The following is a 15,309-nucleotide window of genomic DNA, read 5'->3' on the forward strand; positions in this document are numbered from 1 at the left end:
AGGCTAATGATGTGATTAAAATTGAAAGAAAACAAAAATTATCCGTCCATTTTTAGAAATGCATACAAAAAGAAAACCCCTGAAAATTATAAATTTTCCTTTTTGTTTCCTTTCCAAATTCGAACACTGCATGCAGTTTTGAGCAAAATAGAAAGAGCAAGAGAGAGAGAGAGAAAATGATGAAAGGAAGCTTAATTGTGCTGCTAAGAAATGAACAAAGCAAAAGCTGCTTGTGAAGAGAGATTTCGTTGTGTGCTAATTAATTGCCAATTGGCCGTTTTGTTGATTAGAGTAGTGTTATTTATAATGGCTATTGGGGTGATTGGAAGAGGGGGAGTGATTGGTTAGTTAGTATCTGCGAGCAGATGAGATTCAAGTCGAGTGTTTGCTTACTGGTGGACAACCGTAGGGGCCGGCGCAGAACATGACCGTGCAAACCATTTGTATATCATAGGAGCCGTCGAGTCGGAAAGCTTTCATCATCGCCGCCAATCGGTTGTTGTTCTGATCCCTAACGACCGGCCCAATCAACGCTGGATAACGTGGGCAGCTAAATTTGACAATAGCCAATTGAGCAAAATATAAAATGCAACAAGCCAAGATTAGCCAAACTGCTTACCCGTTTTCGATCACTTTAAATGGTACACTGTCGCCGGTTCCGCCGACACGCGTAGCGGTACACTCCAAAAGCATCATGTTGCTCGGTCCGGCTTGGTTGGAAGTGGCGACGAGCAAAATTTCAGCACCGATGCAAGTTTCCCTAACCTCTTGGCCTTTCTTGTCCAAAAATTTCAAAGATGCACTCACCGGACCCGGGGTACCGGCTGGCAATAATTTCGGCTGCGCCTCGCTGAAAATATTCAAATTTGTCAAACCGTTGTTCCCTTGCTTTCAATTCACACACAAATCAAAAAATTACCCAATGTCGTACAAAGTGGTGACCATAACTGAACCTTCGCCGATGCCTTTCAACGACGTGTCACAAGTGACGCGATAAAAGCGATCCCACTCGGTGGTCACTTGATGAGGCAGAACACCGTCCAAAGAGACCACGACCATCGCTTCCAATTTTCCATCCTGAATTCAGAAATTCAATTTCAATCACAAATTTTCAGCGCTTTGACAATTGGCACGTGAATTCTCCAACTATCTAGACGTGTTGTGTCTAGACTGCATCAGTTGCGAGTTGGATCTCCTGGAGGAGCTTCTTGAAGAAACCGACAATCTATCACTTTTGCCCCCTTGGAGATTTTTAAAAATTTCATCCATTATTATTTCAATTATAATATCTTGATCATTATAATATTTCAAAATCTATTTCAATAAAAGTTTCTTAATTAATAAAAATTATCTGAAAGAAAGAAAGACAAAGAAGAAGACGAACATCATCATCATCATCATCATATTACGTGGAGATGTACTGTAATGCCAATAGAAATACTGTAATTATTGTTTCAAAGTAAATTGGGGGGGGGGGGATGGAAAATAATCCAATTTGAAAATGAATTTTGAATGTTCAATTAGTAGATTTCCTTTGTTTACAAGTGTAAATTAAAAAAAATTTCTTTTTTGAACTGTTCGTAATAAACTTACCCTCAAAACAGTTCCACAATCACCGCTGACCGTTGGTGGTGGGAATGTCATGACAATTTGTTTAGCATTAGTGACAGTTTTGTGACAAGTGGCGAAGCGATCAGCAGCATAAATAGCTCCAGTGTACGGTTCTCTTGTATTGACAATGAAACGAATACCTTCACTTGTGCAAAGAGCCATACCGCCAAATTGTGATTCTGCAAAAAAGCGGAAATGAAGATCGAGTGGACGACAACAATAAATGAGTAGAAAATTAACATACCACAGTTGAATTCGTAGTAATCTGTCGACGGGTTGTTTTGCACGTTGGCAGTGGCTTTGTTGACGGCGTAGACGTAGCAGGCGAGTTTGGTGCGCACGTAGTTGATGGATTTGCAGTTCAAATTTTGGAAACACAACGAAATACAGTCGGCTACAGTGACACCTTGAGCACTGGCAACTGGTGTAGCTTGGATTGCAGACCCGATGAAACGTTCGAATGCAGCCTGTTGTCGGCAAGTGCTCGACGTGAGATCAGCTACAGATTGGAAAATATATTAGCAAAACCAACGCACACGCATGCAGAGAAAAAGAAAGAGAAAAATTAAGAAGAATAACAATTGTACTACTGTACCAGCAACGCAGGTTGGTTCGTAGTAATCTTTGCCTTCGAGCTTGGGTGGACCTTGCTGATCGGCACGTGAAAATGTGTCCTCGTCGGAAATGATGCATTTCTTCAACGACGGTGAATATTCTGCTGATCGACAGAAAGTATTCAACGAATCCAAACACTTTTGCAAGCACTGCGATTCTTGGGCTTCGATGCTCGAAGTGTGATCATACTTGTGTATCTCGAAGCTGGACGTTTTCACAAATACCAAATTGCCACCAATGTGACCACATCGATTTTGTCCTCAAATAACAAAATACAAGTGAACTGAAGTTGCCAAAGAAAAACAGATATTAATTTCAACAGCCATTTATTACTTGATAAACAGTTGCTGTCGAAATAGTCGATCGGTTCACTTTGTGATTTGCGCATATATTGTGGCTTGCTGCGTCGATCTTGGTCGCTCATTTCGCAAAAGTAAGTGTTGTAATTGTAATTGACAGAACGACAGACGAACGATTCTTCCAACAAGCATGCGCTCAGACAATCCTCCCTGGAGCCGACTTGAATCGAACGACGGACAAAACCTTCCAAACGCGAGTTCCGGGTCCTTTCAAAACTGTACGATCGGTAAGAGCATGCTTGATGTGCAGTGACGCCTGAGATGAAAAAAAAAACAAAAAATTATTCTTCTCTGAACTGTACAATTTGCACTAATTAATTCCTTCCTACCTGGCAGGCAAACTTTTTCATAGTAGAAATTGTTCGCACTTGGATTCGGTGCCAGAATGCCGGATCCGGCGGGCGTGGCAGCGTTGTCGAAAAAATGGCACGTCTCCTGACCGTCATAGTTGAACGACGCGCAGGCCCTGGGCGCGCCGGTCGTCGGTTCGATGTTGTGCTTGCAAAAGTGAGCGCAAGAAATGTCATCACCGGCTGACGATATCACCAGCGGAACGCCGGTTAGCCGAGCACGAGAGATGCGTATGAAGACGGCAACTTCATTCGGAGCACACTGGTAGACTAAACATCACAACAACAACAACAAAATGAAACGTAGTTTTTCTTTCCAATTCAAAAAAACAACCTGTATGTCATTTTGCATACTGTAAATCAGTTTGACAACAATTATTTGAAACATTTTAAATAAGTTAATTAAATTTAAATAAGCTAAATATTTAAAATTGCATTGAAAAAAAAAGTTGACACAATGTAAACAATGATTAGCTTGGTTGCTCATTTCGAGCAACTTCTTTTGCCACTTAAATTACACACATCGTGTGTAGGTAAAACAGACCGTTTTGATCAGATAATGTGCACAGTCAGCGACCTTTGATGACATGTCACATACGTCACTGGGGTTTGGAATACGCGCGACAAAATGACACTGAAATGCACCCGCATGCCCCGGCGCGGTACCACTTTGTCGGTGGGCTTAATTGCCCTTGACATTTCTTATTCAACGGACAGCGACTTGTTTAATTTAATCGGAAAAACAACACATTCCAGTGTTTTGAAATTTTTACAATCGCGGGCAAATTCGAGATTTAAAAAAAATAAACAAACAAACCAACGAATGGTACAAAAAAATTGTACCGGCATTGTCAAGAGGTCAATGATCGCCATTATCAATTATGACAGTGAATAATTTAAATTCGGTAACATTTGCAGCAAAATTCCACAAATGCTGAAAAAATTCATAAATGGCAACAAAAAACCAATACGCGACCGAATTTTTACCCATTGTCAGTGTTGCGCAAGCGGATGACTCAGTATTGTGAAAATTTTTGTTGTTGTATCAAAATTTGAAAAAAAAACAGGAAGAATATACTTTTTTGAAATGTTTCTATTTTACAATGATGAAATGGAAGTTTCGAACAAATAAGATTGAAAATTTAAATTTGCAATAAATTGAAAACATCGTAAAACAGTCACAGACAGCTAGACAGATCGATTATGAGCAGAAAATTGAAAACTATCGTTCTATTTCGATACGAATCTTCACAAGCTGTGCATTTATGTTTTACATGCAAATGAAATTTTCAATGAATAACCAAAGAAAGAAATGAAAAGAACAATATTTGGTCAAAAATAAAAATTACAACAAATAAATAACAATTACCTGATTTGATGTATTTTCGTAGGAGAGAAATTTAAAATTCTACCGTATGATTACTGTATATGTAGAAAAAAAAGAGCGGAAAAATAATGAAAGGCAGGTATTAAAAGGTTGACTTACTTGAAAAAGCCCGCTGAGCGGTAAGGAGGGAAACGAGCAGCAATGCCAGAGAAATTTGCATTGCAATTGGGGTGCGTCAAAGTGATCAACGATCAAGTTGGCACTGTTGTTGGTGAACGTCTGAAAAGAACACCTGAAGAAGCGTTTGTCGAATGGTGTTTTGCCGTGCAGATGTATGGAACGGGCGGATGTTGTATTAGTAATGAAGAGTTGTAAAGTTGGGCAGGGAAAATTTAATATGATTATATTAATTGAAACCAAAGAAGAAAGAAAGAAAGAATGGACGAATCTCCAACCAGCCAACCGCTTACAACAGAATTACAAAACGTTATACAAATGCCTGCTTGAAGACAGTGTCGGTTTAATACGACAGCCAGGTAGACGGAAAGTGGAACAACTCGCTCGACAAACTTTCACCTTTTCTTATGGACCGCTCGGCAAGGTCGTTACCCCTAAGACCCTTGGAATCTTCGGTACAGTGCCAGTGTGCGATCGGTCTGCAATCACCAGGTCAACCCTGACGTGCTCCATTCTTCCACATGACAGCCTTTTATATTCGATGACAACACTTCCCAAAGGATTTTCAAAAATTAAAAAAAAATCAAACAAAGTTTCAAAAACCACACCCACATCGAACTGTATTCCACAACAAATAAATACGTCATCCGTTATTATTATTATTATTATTGGCAACGAAACAGTTTTAACCGCATGAAAATGCATACACGCAAAAGAATTTATCTCACTGCTAAATATTTTTAAAATACAAATTTATTTCATATAAAATAGCAAATATTCAAAAATATTTAAATTTTTATTAAATATTTATAATTTAACTTTTTAATATCAACTAGCAGATGTTCAAAATATAAATAAAAAATGTGTTATTAAAAGTTTTTGAAAAATCCTTTTCCTCGACAAAAGAAAACGAAAATTGAACATTCATTCCAATTGTCTTGTCATTCAAATAAAGTCATCAAATTTTCAATCACACTCGATTGAATTTTGTCCAAAATTAACAATTAAAAAAGTATAAATGAAAAATCACTCTTAAAACATGTTCATTAAGAAAATCAGTTCAGAAGAATAACCTTCCACCGAATGCCAATGTCAAATGCCATGCATACAGTAACACTTTAGAAGACAAAAATAATTTTCAAATCAAAAATAAAAATCTAAAGCATGTTTATAATAATAATTTTTTTTTCAAAACAAAACATATTCACAAGTGAAAACTGCATATTGTCATCGCGTATTCACCGTTAGTACAAGAATTATTTATTTTCAGTTTCAATAGTTCATTTTCGGTTATAATTTATTCAAAAACAAATCTTTATAAAGTTAATGTCAACAATTTGCTGTACGAACTTTTTCATCAAAATTGCAAACAATTTTTTTCAAATTAACACTAAAAAAAGAAGACTTTTAAATTTTAACTGACAACTTACATTTGCGAAATTTGCGTTCCAAAATTGCATGCATAACTTTTGTTGCTTGATAGAAATTTTCCATAAAACACCAATATTTTATGGTTCAAATCTGTTGATATTCAATCAATATTAGTTGATGAAATTTTAGCTCAAGTCAGAAAAAATTGCAAAGAATGCCATTTCGATCAGATTATCAATTTACATTACATTTATCAATTTTCTCTCAATCGAAAGCAATCAAATGACATTTAATAAAGTTCACTGTGAAAAATAATAATTAGAATGCGCAATTCAATCACAAATGTACCACTTTTATTAAAAACAACAATAATACTTACATGTGGGTTTGGATTTTTGCATGGTAGCAGCATCTTCAGTAGAACTTTTGGGTCAATTTCACCATTGCATTTTGCTTCGTCTTCATTTTATCAATTGTACACAGTGCCTAATCAAGCGCAGAGACATTGTAAAAATTCCAATCAAAAAATGTTATCTTACCAACTTTTGAAATATCTAACAAAACTGCAATGTCAAGCAAATGAATTTTCAAAAAAAACGCAACGTGTGGCACGACCTAATGAAAGCAACCATTGAAAATATGAATTTCAATTCAAATACACTCTGCTTTGCAGAAATAAGATAATTGCACATGTTGAAATGTCGTGAAAAAAATGCAATAACAAAAAAAAGAAACTTTAAGGTTGTTTCATAAAATGAAAAATTCAAAATTGCCCATCACACAATGTACTGTAAATTGATCAGCATGTTCAAATGTTATTGGTGAATCAATTTATTCAAAATGACAGCTTCGTTCATTACAAGTTAAAATTGCCCATTATAAAATGCAGCCACTTATAAATACAAAATTTCGTACAAAGTGCTGCTGCGTAAAAAGTCATCGAAAATGATACTCATGACTGTATATGTATATGTATGAAAAATATGAAAAGGATATATCCACGCAGAATAAGTGACGAAGTTTTCTGTGTAATTATAAAGTGCCAATAGTCGAATAAAGTAAAAACATTTTTCAAACGACAACACGGTCGTATGAACAGAATAAAATTTTAAAAAATGGAAGAAAACAGACAAACAATCAATGATATAATAAAGTACACTGACAGTGAGATAAATTTCCGGCCAGCAGCACATTTCAAATATATTTGAGCAGTGGTAGGCGTGGAACTGCACAGCTGAAATTGAAGAACCCCTGACATATTGCTTTCAGTAGAAGCCATTTTCAAAAAAGACCACACTGACGTAGATTATCTTTGATGATGATATCGGTAACCGCATCGAAAACAAAACGAATATTATTTGTATCTGTCGCGCAAGTGAAATGCGTGTAGATTTCCTTTTGTGTTCCATTTCTTTTGTTCAAAGATTCAAATTTCATTTGAATATAAGCAGCCGATTCTTCGTACGTATTTGAACCTAACAATCCAATAACAGTGAACATGAATTAAAGTATCAACACCAAATAGATATATATACCTGTGTATTCCGGAAAGCAAACAGTCAATGGTTGTCGACGTATTTTTTCCGCAAATAAGTCTTTCTTGTTCAAAAACAAAATAATCGACGTATCTGTAAACCATTTGTTGTTGCATATGGAGTCGAATAATTTTGTACTTTCGATCATTCGATTCTGCAAATGAGAATTTCAATTATTTTCAAAAGTACAACATTCACTTTTACATGTATTGCAAATATTTCAGTTTGACAACAGATTAATAAAGAGTTTCAAAAAGACAAAACAAGACAAAATGCAATAAATTATCACCATTTCCTCATCTTCTGCCAATACCATATCATATTCACTCATTGCAACGCAAAATATAATCGCGGTAACACCTTCAAAGCAGTGAATCCATTTTTTTCGCTCCGATCGCTGACCACCAACATCAAACATTCTGCATCATACATAGATAGATCGATAAATCCAATTCAAGCTTTTAAATGAAATATTAGAAAAATGAAATTATTACTTAAAATGTAAATCTTTATAAGTGAAATGGGTTTCCACAATGCCAGTAGTCTTTACTCTGGTTCGCAGTACGTCATCTTGAGTAGGGACATATCCAGGAACAGAAATTCGATCCAACGCGTTCAAATAGCTTCAAATTAAATCGTATTCAATTTCATACTTAATAAAAATGGAAAAATTAAATCTACTATGGAGCGGAATCGTTGAGCTGATATTCTCTTGATCGAGAAAAGCACTCTTGCACGCCGCTGTCTAGCCAAAGTCGCTTCATACAAGCAGCCAACTCGGACGGCATTTCACCTTCTTCCACATTGGCAACTAATGCAAAAAATTGTCTAGCATCATCCTGCAATCAAAGCAAAGGAAATTATTTTAAACTGCTTCTTTGTTGTTTTTCTAAGTTTTTTACTGTTCGATCAGCAACTCCAAATGGAATTTTCAGCTGGCCCATTGCACGAATAACAGCCATCATGCTTTGAATAGTGTTCGAATAGACAACGGGCTTGTAAGCTTTGCGCTCTTCATCCGAATAACCCGTCTCATGAATGATTCTATATGCAAAAGCATGATTATTTGCACAAACGAAGAAAAAAAAATAATAATCAAATAATCTTTTTTATCTTGAAAACAAATTGGTTCAAAGAACCATAATGGTTACGGCATATTAATAAACGTCCAGTTGCTTTGGAGCAATTTTTCCCATCCCATTTTTCGCATGCAAGTTAGTAAAGGAGAAAAAACATCTTAAAAGGAAGAGTTGTGAGAAAAACATTTTATCACAAATTATGTTAATTTTCTAAAATGCTTTTTAATTGGCAACGAATGACTTTGCAAAATAATTTTTATGATTGCGTAAGAAAAAGAGAAACGTGCGCACGAAGTAATTTGATTTCATTTTCATGCAAAAAGAAATAGAATATCATTTTGACATCAGAATTAACAAAATCAGACGATCGATCGACGGTTTTTCAAAAGTTAAAATTAAGTTTCATAAATAAACTTTACGAGAAGAAAAAAATCAAAATAGCAAAAATTTCATGATTATCAGGAATAAAAATTACAAAATATCAGATATATTAAATGATATGCTTGAAATTGTTTTTAAGTAGTAATTTTTCAAATCGGGAAAAATTCATTTATCAATTTCAATCGTAGTTTGAAAAAGCAGCAATCTTCCATAATATCACCGTGTTGCCGTTAAAAGGTTCTTATACAAATAGAAATACATAAATAAATAAATAAATACAGCTTAAAATCTCCTCCAGCTACATATCAAAAATATGCATGCAATTTTATCACTTTGATGACGTAAAAAGCTTAAGCTCGCGCGTCAGCGTTTTTGCTTTTGCGCTTGACCGAATCTAGAACATTCTTGCAAAATCAATATTCAACTTTTGAGCGCTTAGTGTTTAACAATCCCTTCGATTATTGACTGAGAAAATACTTTTCCTCCATCAATTTTCCTGTTTACTTTTGAAAAGTACTTTTTTCAAATTAATTTAAAATAATCAACGCTAAAAAAGTATCTAGTAAAAGTTTGAATGTACATGGGAAAAATAACCCTTGAATTAAAAGAGATTAAAAAATTTTTCCTATTTATTTACAATATTGAATAAATATTTAAAATTACTGCAGCGTCGATAAATGTAAACTATCGGATGAGCATGTTCACTCGGCCAGTTCAGTTGGTTCACTTATATGATCAGGGAAACAATTGTCGATGAAATTTGAACAATAATCACTTATTCAAAAATTAACTGTCGGCATATTTAAAGGATTTTCCATCAGAAAAGCAAGATATTATAAATTACTGCACGTCTGGCAAACAGATGGCTGAAATTTACCATCGACGTTAGGAAAATGGTGAGCAAAATAAAAATAGCATTACTGTTTTTTACTTACTTCATTTGCTTGACAATGGTACTTTTTCCAGATTCTCCGGCGCCTGGTTGGAAAAAAAATACGGTAAAAAATAGGAAATTCAAATTCAAATTTACATGCATACCGAGGAGAAGAAGTTTCACTTCTCTTGAAGCACGTTCACCATCTGCCCGAAGCTGGTCGTCGATCTGCTTCGACCGGATGTAGGCGCTGCGATCCGTGCTGCTAGCGCAACCCATCACCGAAGACTGAAAAAGCCAACCGTCAGCAACAGCCAACATGACAACCACAACCACAAGCGTCGAAAGCACTGACCAAGTGCTGAGCAATGAGGCAAGTGGTGCGCGCGAATTTGCGTGGGTGGGGAGTGAAGAGAGCAAAGCAAAACGAAAGAAATTAAGAAAGAAGAAGAAAAATTAAAAAAACAAATTACCCACGAAAAAATTCCACGTTAATCAATACTTGAAGCGTGCTATTAGAAAAGTATCAGAAATTTTTATACGGAAGTTCGTTAAATCCGCGTTCGCTTCGCCAATGAGAATATACACCAAACTAGCTAGCGTTGCTATCTAGCTAGCTGTGTGCAAGCAATTGAAAATTTTCACTTTATTCTCTCCTTTTTTCCCTTTTGTTGGAGCCACGTTAATGTCCTGAAAACAAGGGTCACAAAGAGAGAGAGATGAACAAATGCGCAGGGGTCGTATCAAGGTCGACACGAAAAATAACCTCTTTCAGCCTGAGAACCGTCCGCGTGCATGTGTGATTATAAGGTACTTAAAACACTGCTACGCATTACAACTAGTATTCTATGACATTCGGAGAGAAACAATAATGCCAGTTTCAAAGTACACAATAATAACGGTCTATCGAGCGAACAGTCCAATTAAGAGCAAATCAAATGGCTGTATTTGCACTGTAACGCGCTGTTTCGCTGCGATCCTCATCCAGCTAAAAGCAAAACTGACGCGCGTACAAATCATCACAAGCAGCTAATTTAACGAATGAATCATGTCTACTTGGAAGACGATCAACTTTCATCGGAGGCTTCATATTTTATAAATAGCATATTGTTGTAAATGTTGAAGAACAATACTCGTGGTTTGGTTGACAAATCTGACGATGCTTGGATAAATTTTCAAAAAAAATCACAATACAACAGATGAGGATAAATGAATTTACAACAATTTAAAAATTTTCTTTACATGCAATCGCAGAAAGTTTAAAAGTGCACAAAGTTTCACCAGAGAATTTATCCGCCAATCAATGAAACCACGACACTGTGAAAAGTATAGTTAAATTCAATTAGCATCACTTGGGACGATCTTAGTTGGCGTTCAGACGGAAGCGTAACCATCTTACCGTTAAATAAGCGAATTAGAGTTTCAGTTGATGTTCTGATAGCAAAATTGCTTATAACTGCCGCTCACGGAAGCCACCACACGCACTTCGTTATCAACACTGTAAGATTCAAAAGCTACAATACGATTTGCAGGTATACCAGAAAATTTATTTCATAATCTACATTTCTCAGATTTCAAAAAAAATTATAATTTCAATGTGCACTTTGCATTTATTATGTATTATAATAAATTATTTCAAGTAAATAAAATATTTTAATTTATTTAAAATTGAAAATAAAAAATAAAGCAATGCATAATAATAGAAATTTGAATGTTTGAACGTTAGCTGAATGTAAAGTAAAATTTACAAATATTTTGTTCAATTTGCAATTTATAAACCAAATTATGAACAACTTTTTAAAAATAATTATCAAAAAAATCAAATTACACCTGATTTTAATTTTATACCGTAACTGCCAGTTTTGTTGTCAGCAATAACTTTTAAACGAGTTTTTTGCGGAAAAGAACAAAAATGGTAATGAATTGAAAAAATACGTTAGAAATTATATTTCTCGCTTATAGCCGAAGTATTCACTCGAAATGAAAATTTTAACCAACACAGTGGAAACTCTAGAACCGAACAATGATAATTTTGCGTGGCAAATTACAGTATGTCTTTTTTGGAAAAATGCAAATGAAAATTCAATAAAATTTTAATTAAATAACGTTTTTTAAATATTTTCTTTTTGTTTACGAGACTTCATTTACTATATGTTAAATTCTATCATGTCTTTTTAAATTTACATAACATTTTTTTTACATTTGATTATACAAGAGCAAAACAGTAAATAAAATAGTTTGCATTGTTGTTTTATTTTGTTTTGATATTTACAAATACTTGTAATTAGTTGAAATGTTACGAAATATGTACATGTAGTGTAGTGAATGAATTTTTTCAAAGGTGAAGTGCCAATGTGGCGAAGTTTCGACTAATTGGCATAGCATTTACAAAGAGGTAATTGGAGCCAATTGAAAATTTTACTTATAAAATGAAATGAATTCAGGAAAAATTCGACATCCCGGGCAGTCGAGGAGATGCAAATTTTGTCAAAAAATGCAAAGTTTGTGGAAAAGTTGGTACCATAGGTGAATTTGTTCAATTATTTGTAGAAATAACATGGTTTTAAAAGAAATTATTTTATTATTTTGCATTACCGTATTATTTTTTGTTTAATAGATATTGTCGATGGATCGATTTCCGCTTATGATGCAGAACTGGGTAAAGCATGGCAAAAGGTGGTCATGTTTGAGTGCCGCGGTGTTAAGCCTGTTGACTTTGAACCAGGCGTACTGAGCAACGTCGAAAATTGTACATATTTTACTGTTAATAAGATGAAAATGAATTTTAGGGTGGATGGATTGTTACAGCCATGAGTGGTGCTCGTTATGAAAATGTTGATCTATCGGAGAAGGTTTGATTTGGAAAGTTTAAGAGAAAATAATTTGTTGTAATGTTTTTTCTTTTCCACCAGACCTGGGCTGAATACGACGAAAAAACTTTAAATGCAGTAACAATCGATGATATTAATTATCGCTTTATTAAGCGCTGAATTAGTGAATTGTATAGCTTCTGAAGTGAGTGGGTTTTTTTTAAATAAAACATCATTCGGTATGGTTATCGTATTTTCTGATGCGATAATTGATTGAGAAGAAATATCGTAGCAGACAGTAACTCTTGGAGTTTGAAGTTCGGGAAAGCGTTTTTTTATGCATAATTTTTTTTCGACTGGCGTATGATTCATTTAACTGAGTTGTTGTTGTTGTTGTTGTTGTTTCATTTTGGTCTTCAGCTTTTTACAACGTGAAATTATAATTCCTGTTTCAAAGCAATTCTTAAACTATTGTTGTCAAGTAGAGCGTCGCGGTATATAAGTTCCGGTAATTTTTACTCGAAGCAAACAAAATTTGAAATTTTAAATAAACAAAGAAACTGGGTTTTTCAAATTCACCTTCTTCAACATGGAGATGGGCGGCGGCAAGCAGCAGATTGTGGAATTGTTTGTCGCAAGTGAAGTGGTGAGGTGGAAAATTGTTTGTTGTTCGCATTGTCAGAAAAAAAAGAACAATGAACACTGGATGCTTTTCTGTATGCAAAAGCGTTTTGCTCTTCTTCTTCTTCTTCTTGCTAATTAACATACCAGGTATGGTAATAAATGTTTGTTTGTTAATTTTCGAAGACAATTGATGGTGGATTATTAGTGAACAATCATTTAATTTTTTTTTAAATATTATTTTATAGCTGCTCACAATTCTGAAATTCCATGCGACAGGTCCAATGTTGAAACTGCCGTGCAACGATTTTGGATTGTAGACTTTGATCCAGTGATGAATAAAGCAAGACATTATGATATCAGTTGCAACAGTTCCGGCATGCATGTGGCCGTGCACATGGAACGTGTAATAGAAAGGATGCATTGTTTTTGAATATTAATTAATGTATTATATGTTTAGCCGTTTACGGGAACTGTGCATCTCGCGGATCGTTTTTCACAATGTCGGAAGGTGGTTGAGTCGGCAGATTCGTTTGCAATGTTTTTTCCCAACAGTGAAGCGAATGTTGGATGCAACATCAAAGAAAAAGTAACCTTATTATATACGAAATTTCAAAGCGTCAGCTTCTCTTGTAGTTTTGTTCATTTGGATGGACTTTGGTCGACAATTTATTTATAGGACAATCGATTGACCGCTACTTTGATTTTTTCCAATCAACAAGCCAATCTACCTCGGAATGCAATTTTTGGCAATGATGCAGTCGACGAAGTGCAATGCATGTTGGAATCAACGTCAGCCGAATCGAATAACAATAATTCAAAAATGATCTATACCCATACAGGCTTAACGTGAGTTGAAATGGGAAAATATTAGCTGTTGCTGTTGTTTTCATTTCATAATTTTTTCAGTGTTATTGAACAAGCAACTGCTGCTGGTGATGGTGATGGTGGTAGTGGTACATCAATTGTTCAAGAATCCACTGTTCACCGACAGGCTCATCTGGAAATATTGCGTGATTCATCACCCGTGAAACAAGTTTACATTGGTGAAACTTTACTGCTTAGCATATGGGCTGATTATGACGGTTTGCATTTGGTGAAATTGATTGAAAATTTGATTTATTAATTCAATTCAATTCAATTCAGCCGAAGGAATATTCGTGGAAAATTGTTCCGTCACCGACGCCCAACTCGAGCAGCCATTGTTACCATTGATCATCAATGGGTGCTGTGAATATTGCACCGTAGTGTGTTTTATTGTTGAGAATTTTTATGAAATTTCTTTTTACAGATGTTCCGTAGAGCCGAGCATTATCGGTCATTTTCATCATGTTCCCGATCGTTTGCAAGCATCCTTTCAAGCGTTCAAAATGGCCGACGCGGAACAACTTTATTTTCAGTGCGTGATAAAATTTTGCAACGATTGGTGCCCACAGGTAAAAATATAGTTGAAGAAATTGATGATACATGAAATTCGATCTTGATTTGTAATGGAAATCATTTTTATTCAACAGGTTGAATGTGACAATGGAAATAATGCAGTAGTGGTAACGAGAAGCGCAACACGACTTCGACGTATAGTGAATGGAATTGAACAAAAATCCCAGAACGCCGTCTATTCATCCGTTGAAACACTGATTTCTATTTTACCGAAAGAAAGCAGTACAACACCCAGTCAACAGTTGATTGGTAAATTATGAACGAATGAATAATGATGGAATATTTTCTAAATCCTTTAGTTGTTGTCAATGATAATAAATAATTTCAGGTTTAACATCAGAAATGCTCAACGATTCAGAAGCTCAGAGTTGGAAATTCGCCACATCTGTAGTACTTTTGTTCGCGTTGAGCTTGCTGGTGGTCAGTTTCATCGTTCTACTCGCTTACTGGCAGTGGAAACGACGACTGGCAAATGCACAATGACGAAGTTGTTCATTTATTCATTCATTCATTCACAAAGGGGTTTTTGTTCTGTTTATGCCTCTTGGATCTTATACAAAAAAAGCAACATATTGGATAAAGAAGTAAATTATTAAAATAAATTGTAAATTCAATTTTGGCAACAACATTGTACATATCAGCTGCGGCAGCGAGCGAATTTTTCTTTTTTTTAAGGAATAAAGCATCGTGGCGACGGGTTCCACAAAATATATAAATGGTCACTTTTGATATGATGAAATTGGCAATATTTAAAAGAAA

General features: G+C 35.1%; 7 protein-coding genes across 7 annotated transcripts; 4 read left to right on the forward strand and 3 right to left on the reverse strand.

Annotated features, from left to right (window-relative positions):
- Positions 1–372: 372 nt before the first annotated feature.
- Tsp_07818 (putative PAN domain protein) lies at positions 373–2,650 on the reverse strand. The gene is made up of 8 exons (XM_003381231.1): positions 2,560–2,650; positions 2,207–2,485; positions 1,856–2,110; positions 1,594–1,790; positions 1,369–1,440; positions 920–1,077; positions 620–850; positions 373–550 (listed from the first exon to the last, which is right to left on the reverse strand). Exons 1-8 carry the CDS (start codon positions 2,648–2,650, stop codon positions 373–375), a joined length of 1,461 nt encoding a protein of 486 aa, XP_003381279.1.
- Positions 2,651–4,844: 2,194 nt separating this feature from the next.
- Positions 4,845–5,903, reverse strand: Tsp_07817 (eukaryotic translation initiation factor 6). Its single transcript, XM_003381232.1, has 3 exons — positions 5,870–5,903; positions 5,513–5,555; positions 4,845–5,169 (listed from the first exon to the last, which is right to left on the reverse strand). Exons 1-3 carry the CDS (start codon positions 5,901–5,903, stop codon positions 4,845–4,847), a joined length of 402 nt encoding a protein of 133 aa, XP_003381280.1.
- A 230-nt stretch (positions 5,904–6,133) lies between these two features.
- Tsp_07816 (eukaryotic translation initiation factor 6) lies at positions 6,134–6,445 on the forward strand. Its single transcript, XM_003381233.1, has one exon. The coding sequence runs from the start codon at positions 6,134–6,136 to the stop codon at positions 6,443–6,445; it is 312 nt and encodes a 103-aa protein (XP_003381281.1).
- Positions 6,446–7,091: 646 nt separating this feature from the next.
- Positions 7,092–10,000, reverse strand: Tsp_07815 (guanine nucleotide-binding protein G(i) subunit alpha). The gene is made up of 8 exons (XM_003381234.1): positions 9,844–10,000; positions 9,741–9,783; positions 8,248–8,389; positions 8,027–8,184; positions 7,840–7,968; positions 7,635–7,764; positions 7,346–7,499; positions 7,092–7,285 (listed from the first exon to the last, which is right to left on the reverse strand). The coding sequence occupies exons 1-8, from the start codon at positions 9,998–10,000 to the stop codon at positions 7,092–7,094; spliced, it is 1,107 nt and encodes a 368-aa protein (XP_003381282.1).
- Positions 10,001–10,406: 406 nt separating this feature from the next.
- On the forward strand, positions 10,407–10,712 carry Tsp_07814 (eukaryotic translation initiation factor 6). The gene has a single exon (XM_003381235.1). It carries the CDS (start codon positions 10,407–10,409, stop codon positions 10,710–10,712), a length of 306 nt encoding a protein of 101 aa, XP_003381283.1.
- Positions 10,713–10,982: 270 nt separating this feature from the next.
- On the forward strand, positions 10,983–13,139 carry Tsp_07813 (eukaryotic translation initiation factor 6). The gene is made up of 8 exons (XM_003381236.1): positions 10,983–11,005; positions 11,026–11,179; positions 11,642–11,728; positions 12,021–12,074; positions 12,124–12,205; positions 12,297–12,442; positions 12,469–12,531; positions 13,047–13,139. Exons 1-8 carry the CDS (start codon positions 10,983–10,985, stop codon positions 13,137–13,139), a joined length of 702 nt encoding a protein of 233 aa, XP_003381284.1.
- A 45-nt stretch (positions 13,140–13,184) lies between these two features.
- Positions 13,185–15,033, forward strand: Tsp_07812 (eukaryotic translation initiation factor 6). The gene is made up of 9 exons (XM_003381237.1): positions 13,185–13,260; positions 13,359–13,516; positions 13,571–13,699; positions 13,790–13,959; positions 14,020–14,195; positions 14,257–14,357; positions 14,402–14,546; positions 14,653–14,799; positions 14,879–15,033. Exons 1-9 carry the CDS (start codon positions 13,185–13,187, stop codon positions 15,031–15,033), a joined length of 1,257 nt encoding a protein of 418 aa, XP_003381285.1.
- Positions 15,034–15,309: the final 276 nt, after the last annotated feature.

The sequence above is a fragment of the Trichinella spiralis genome (genome assembly GCF_000181795.1).
Source record: "Trichinella spiralis strain ISS 195 chromosome Unknown Scfld2, whole genome shotgun sequence".
NCBI classification, from domain to species: Eukaryota; Metazoa; Nematoda; class Enoplea; order Trichinellida; family Trichinellidae; genus Trichinella; species Trichinella spiralis.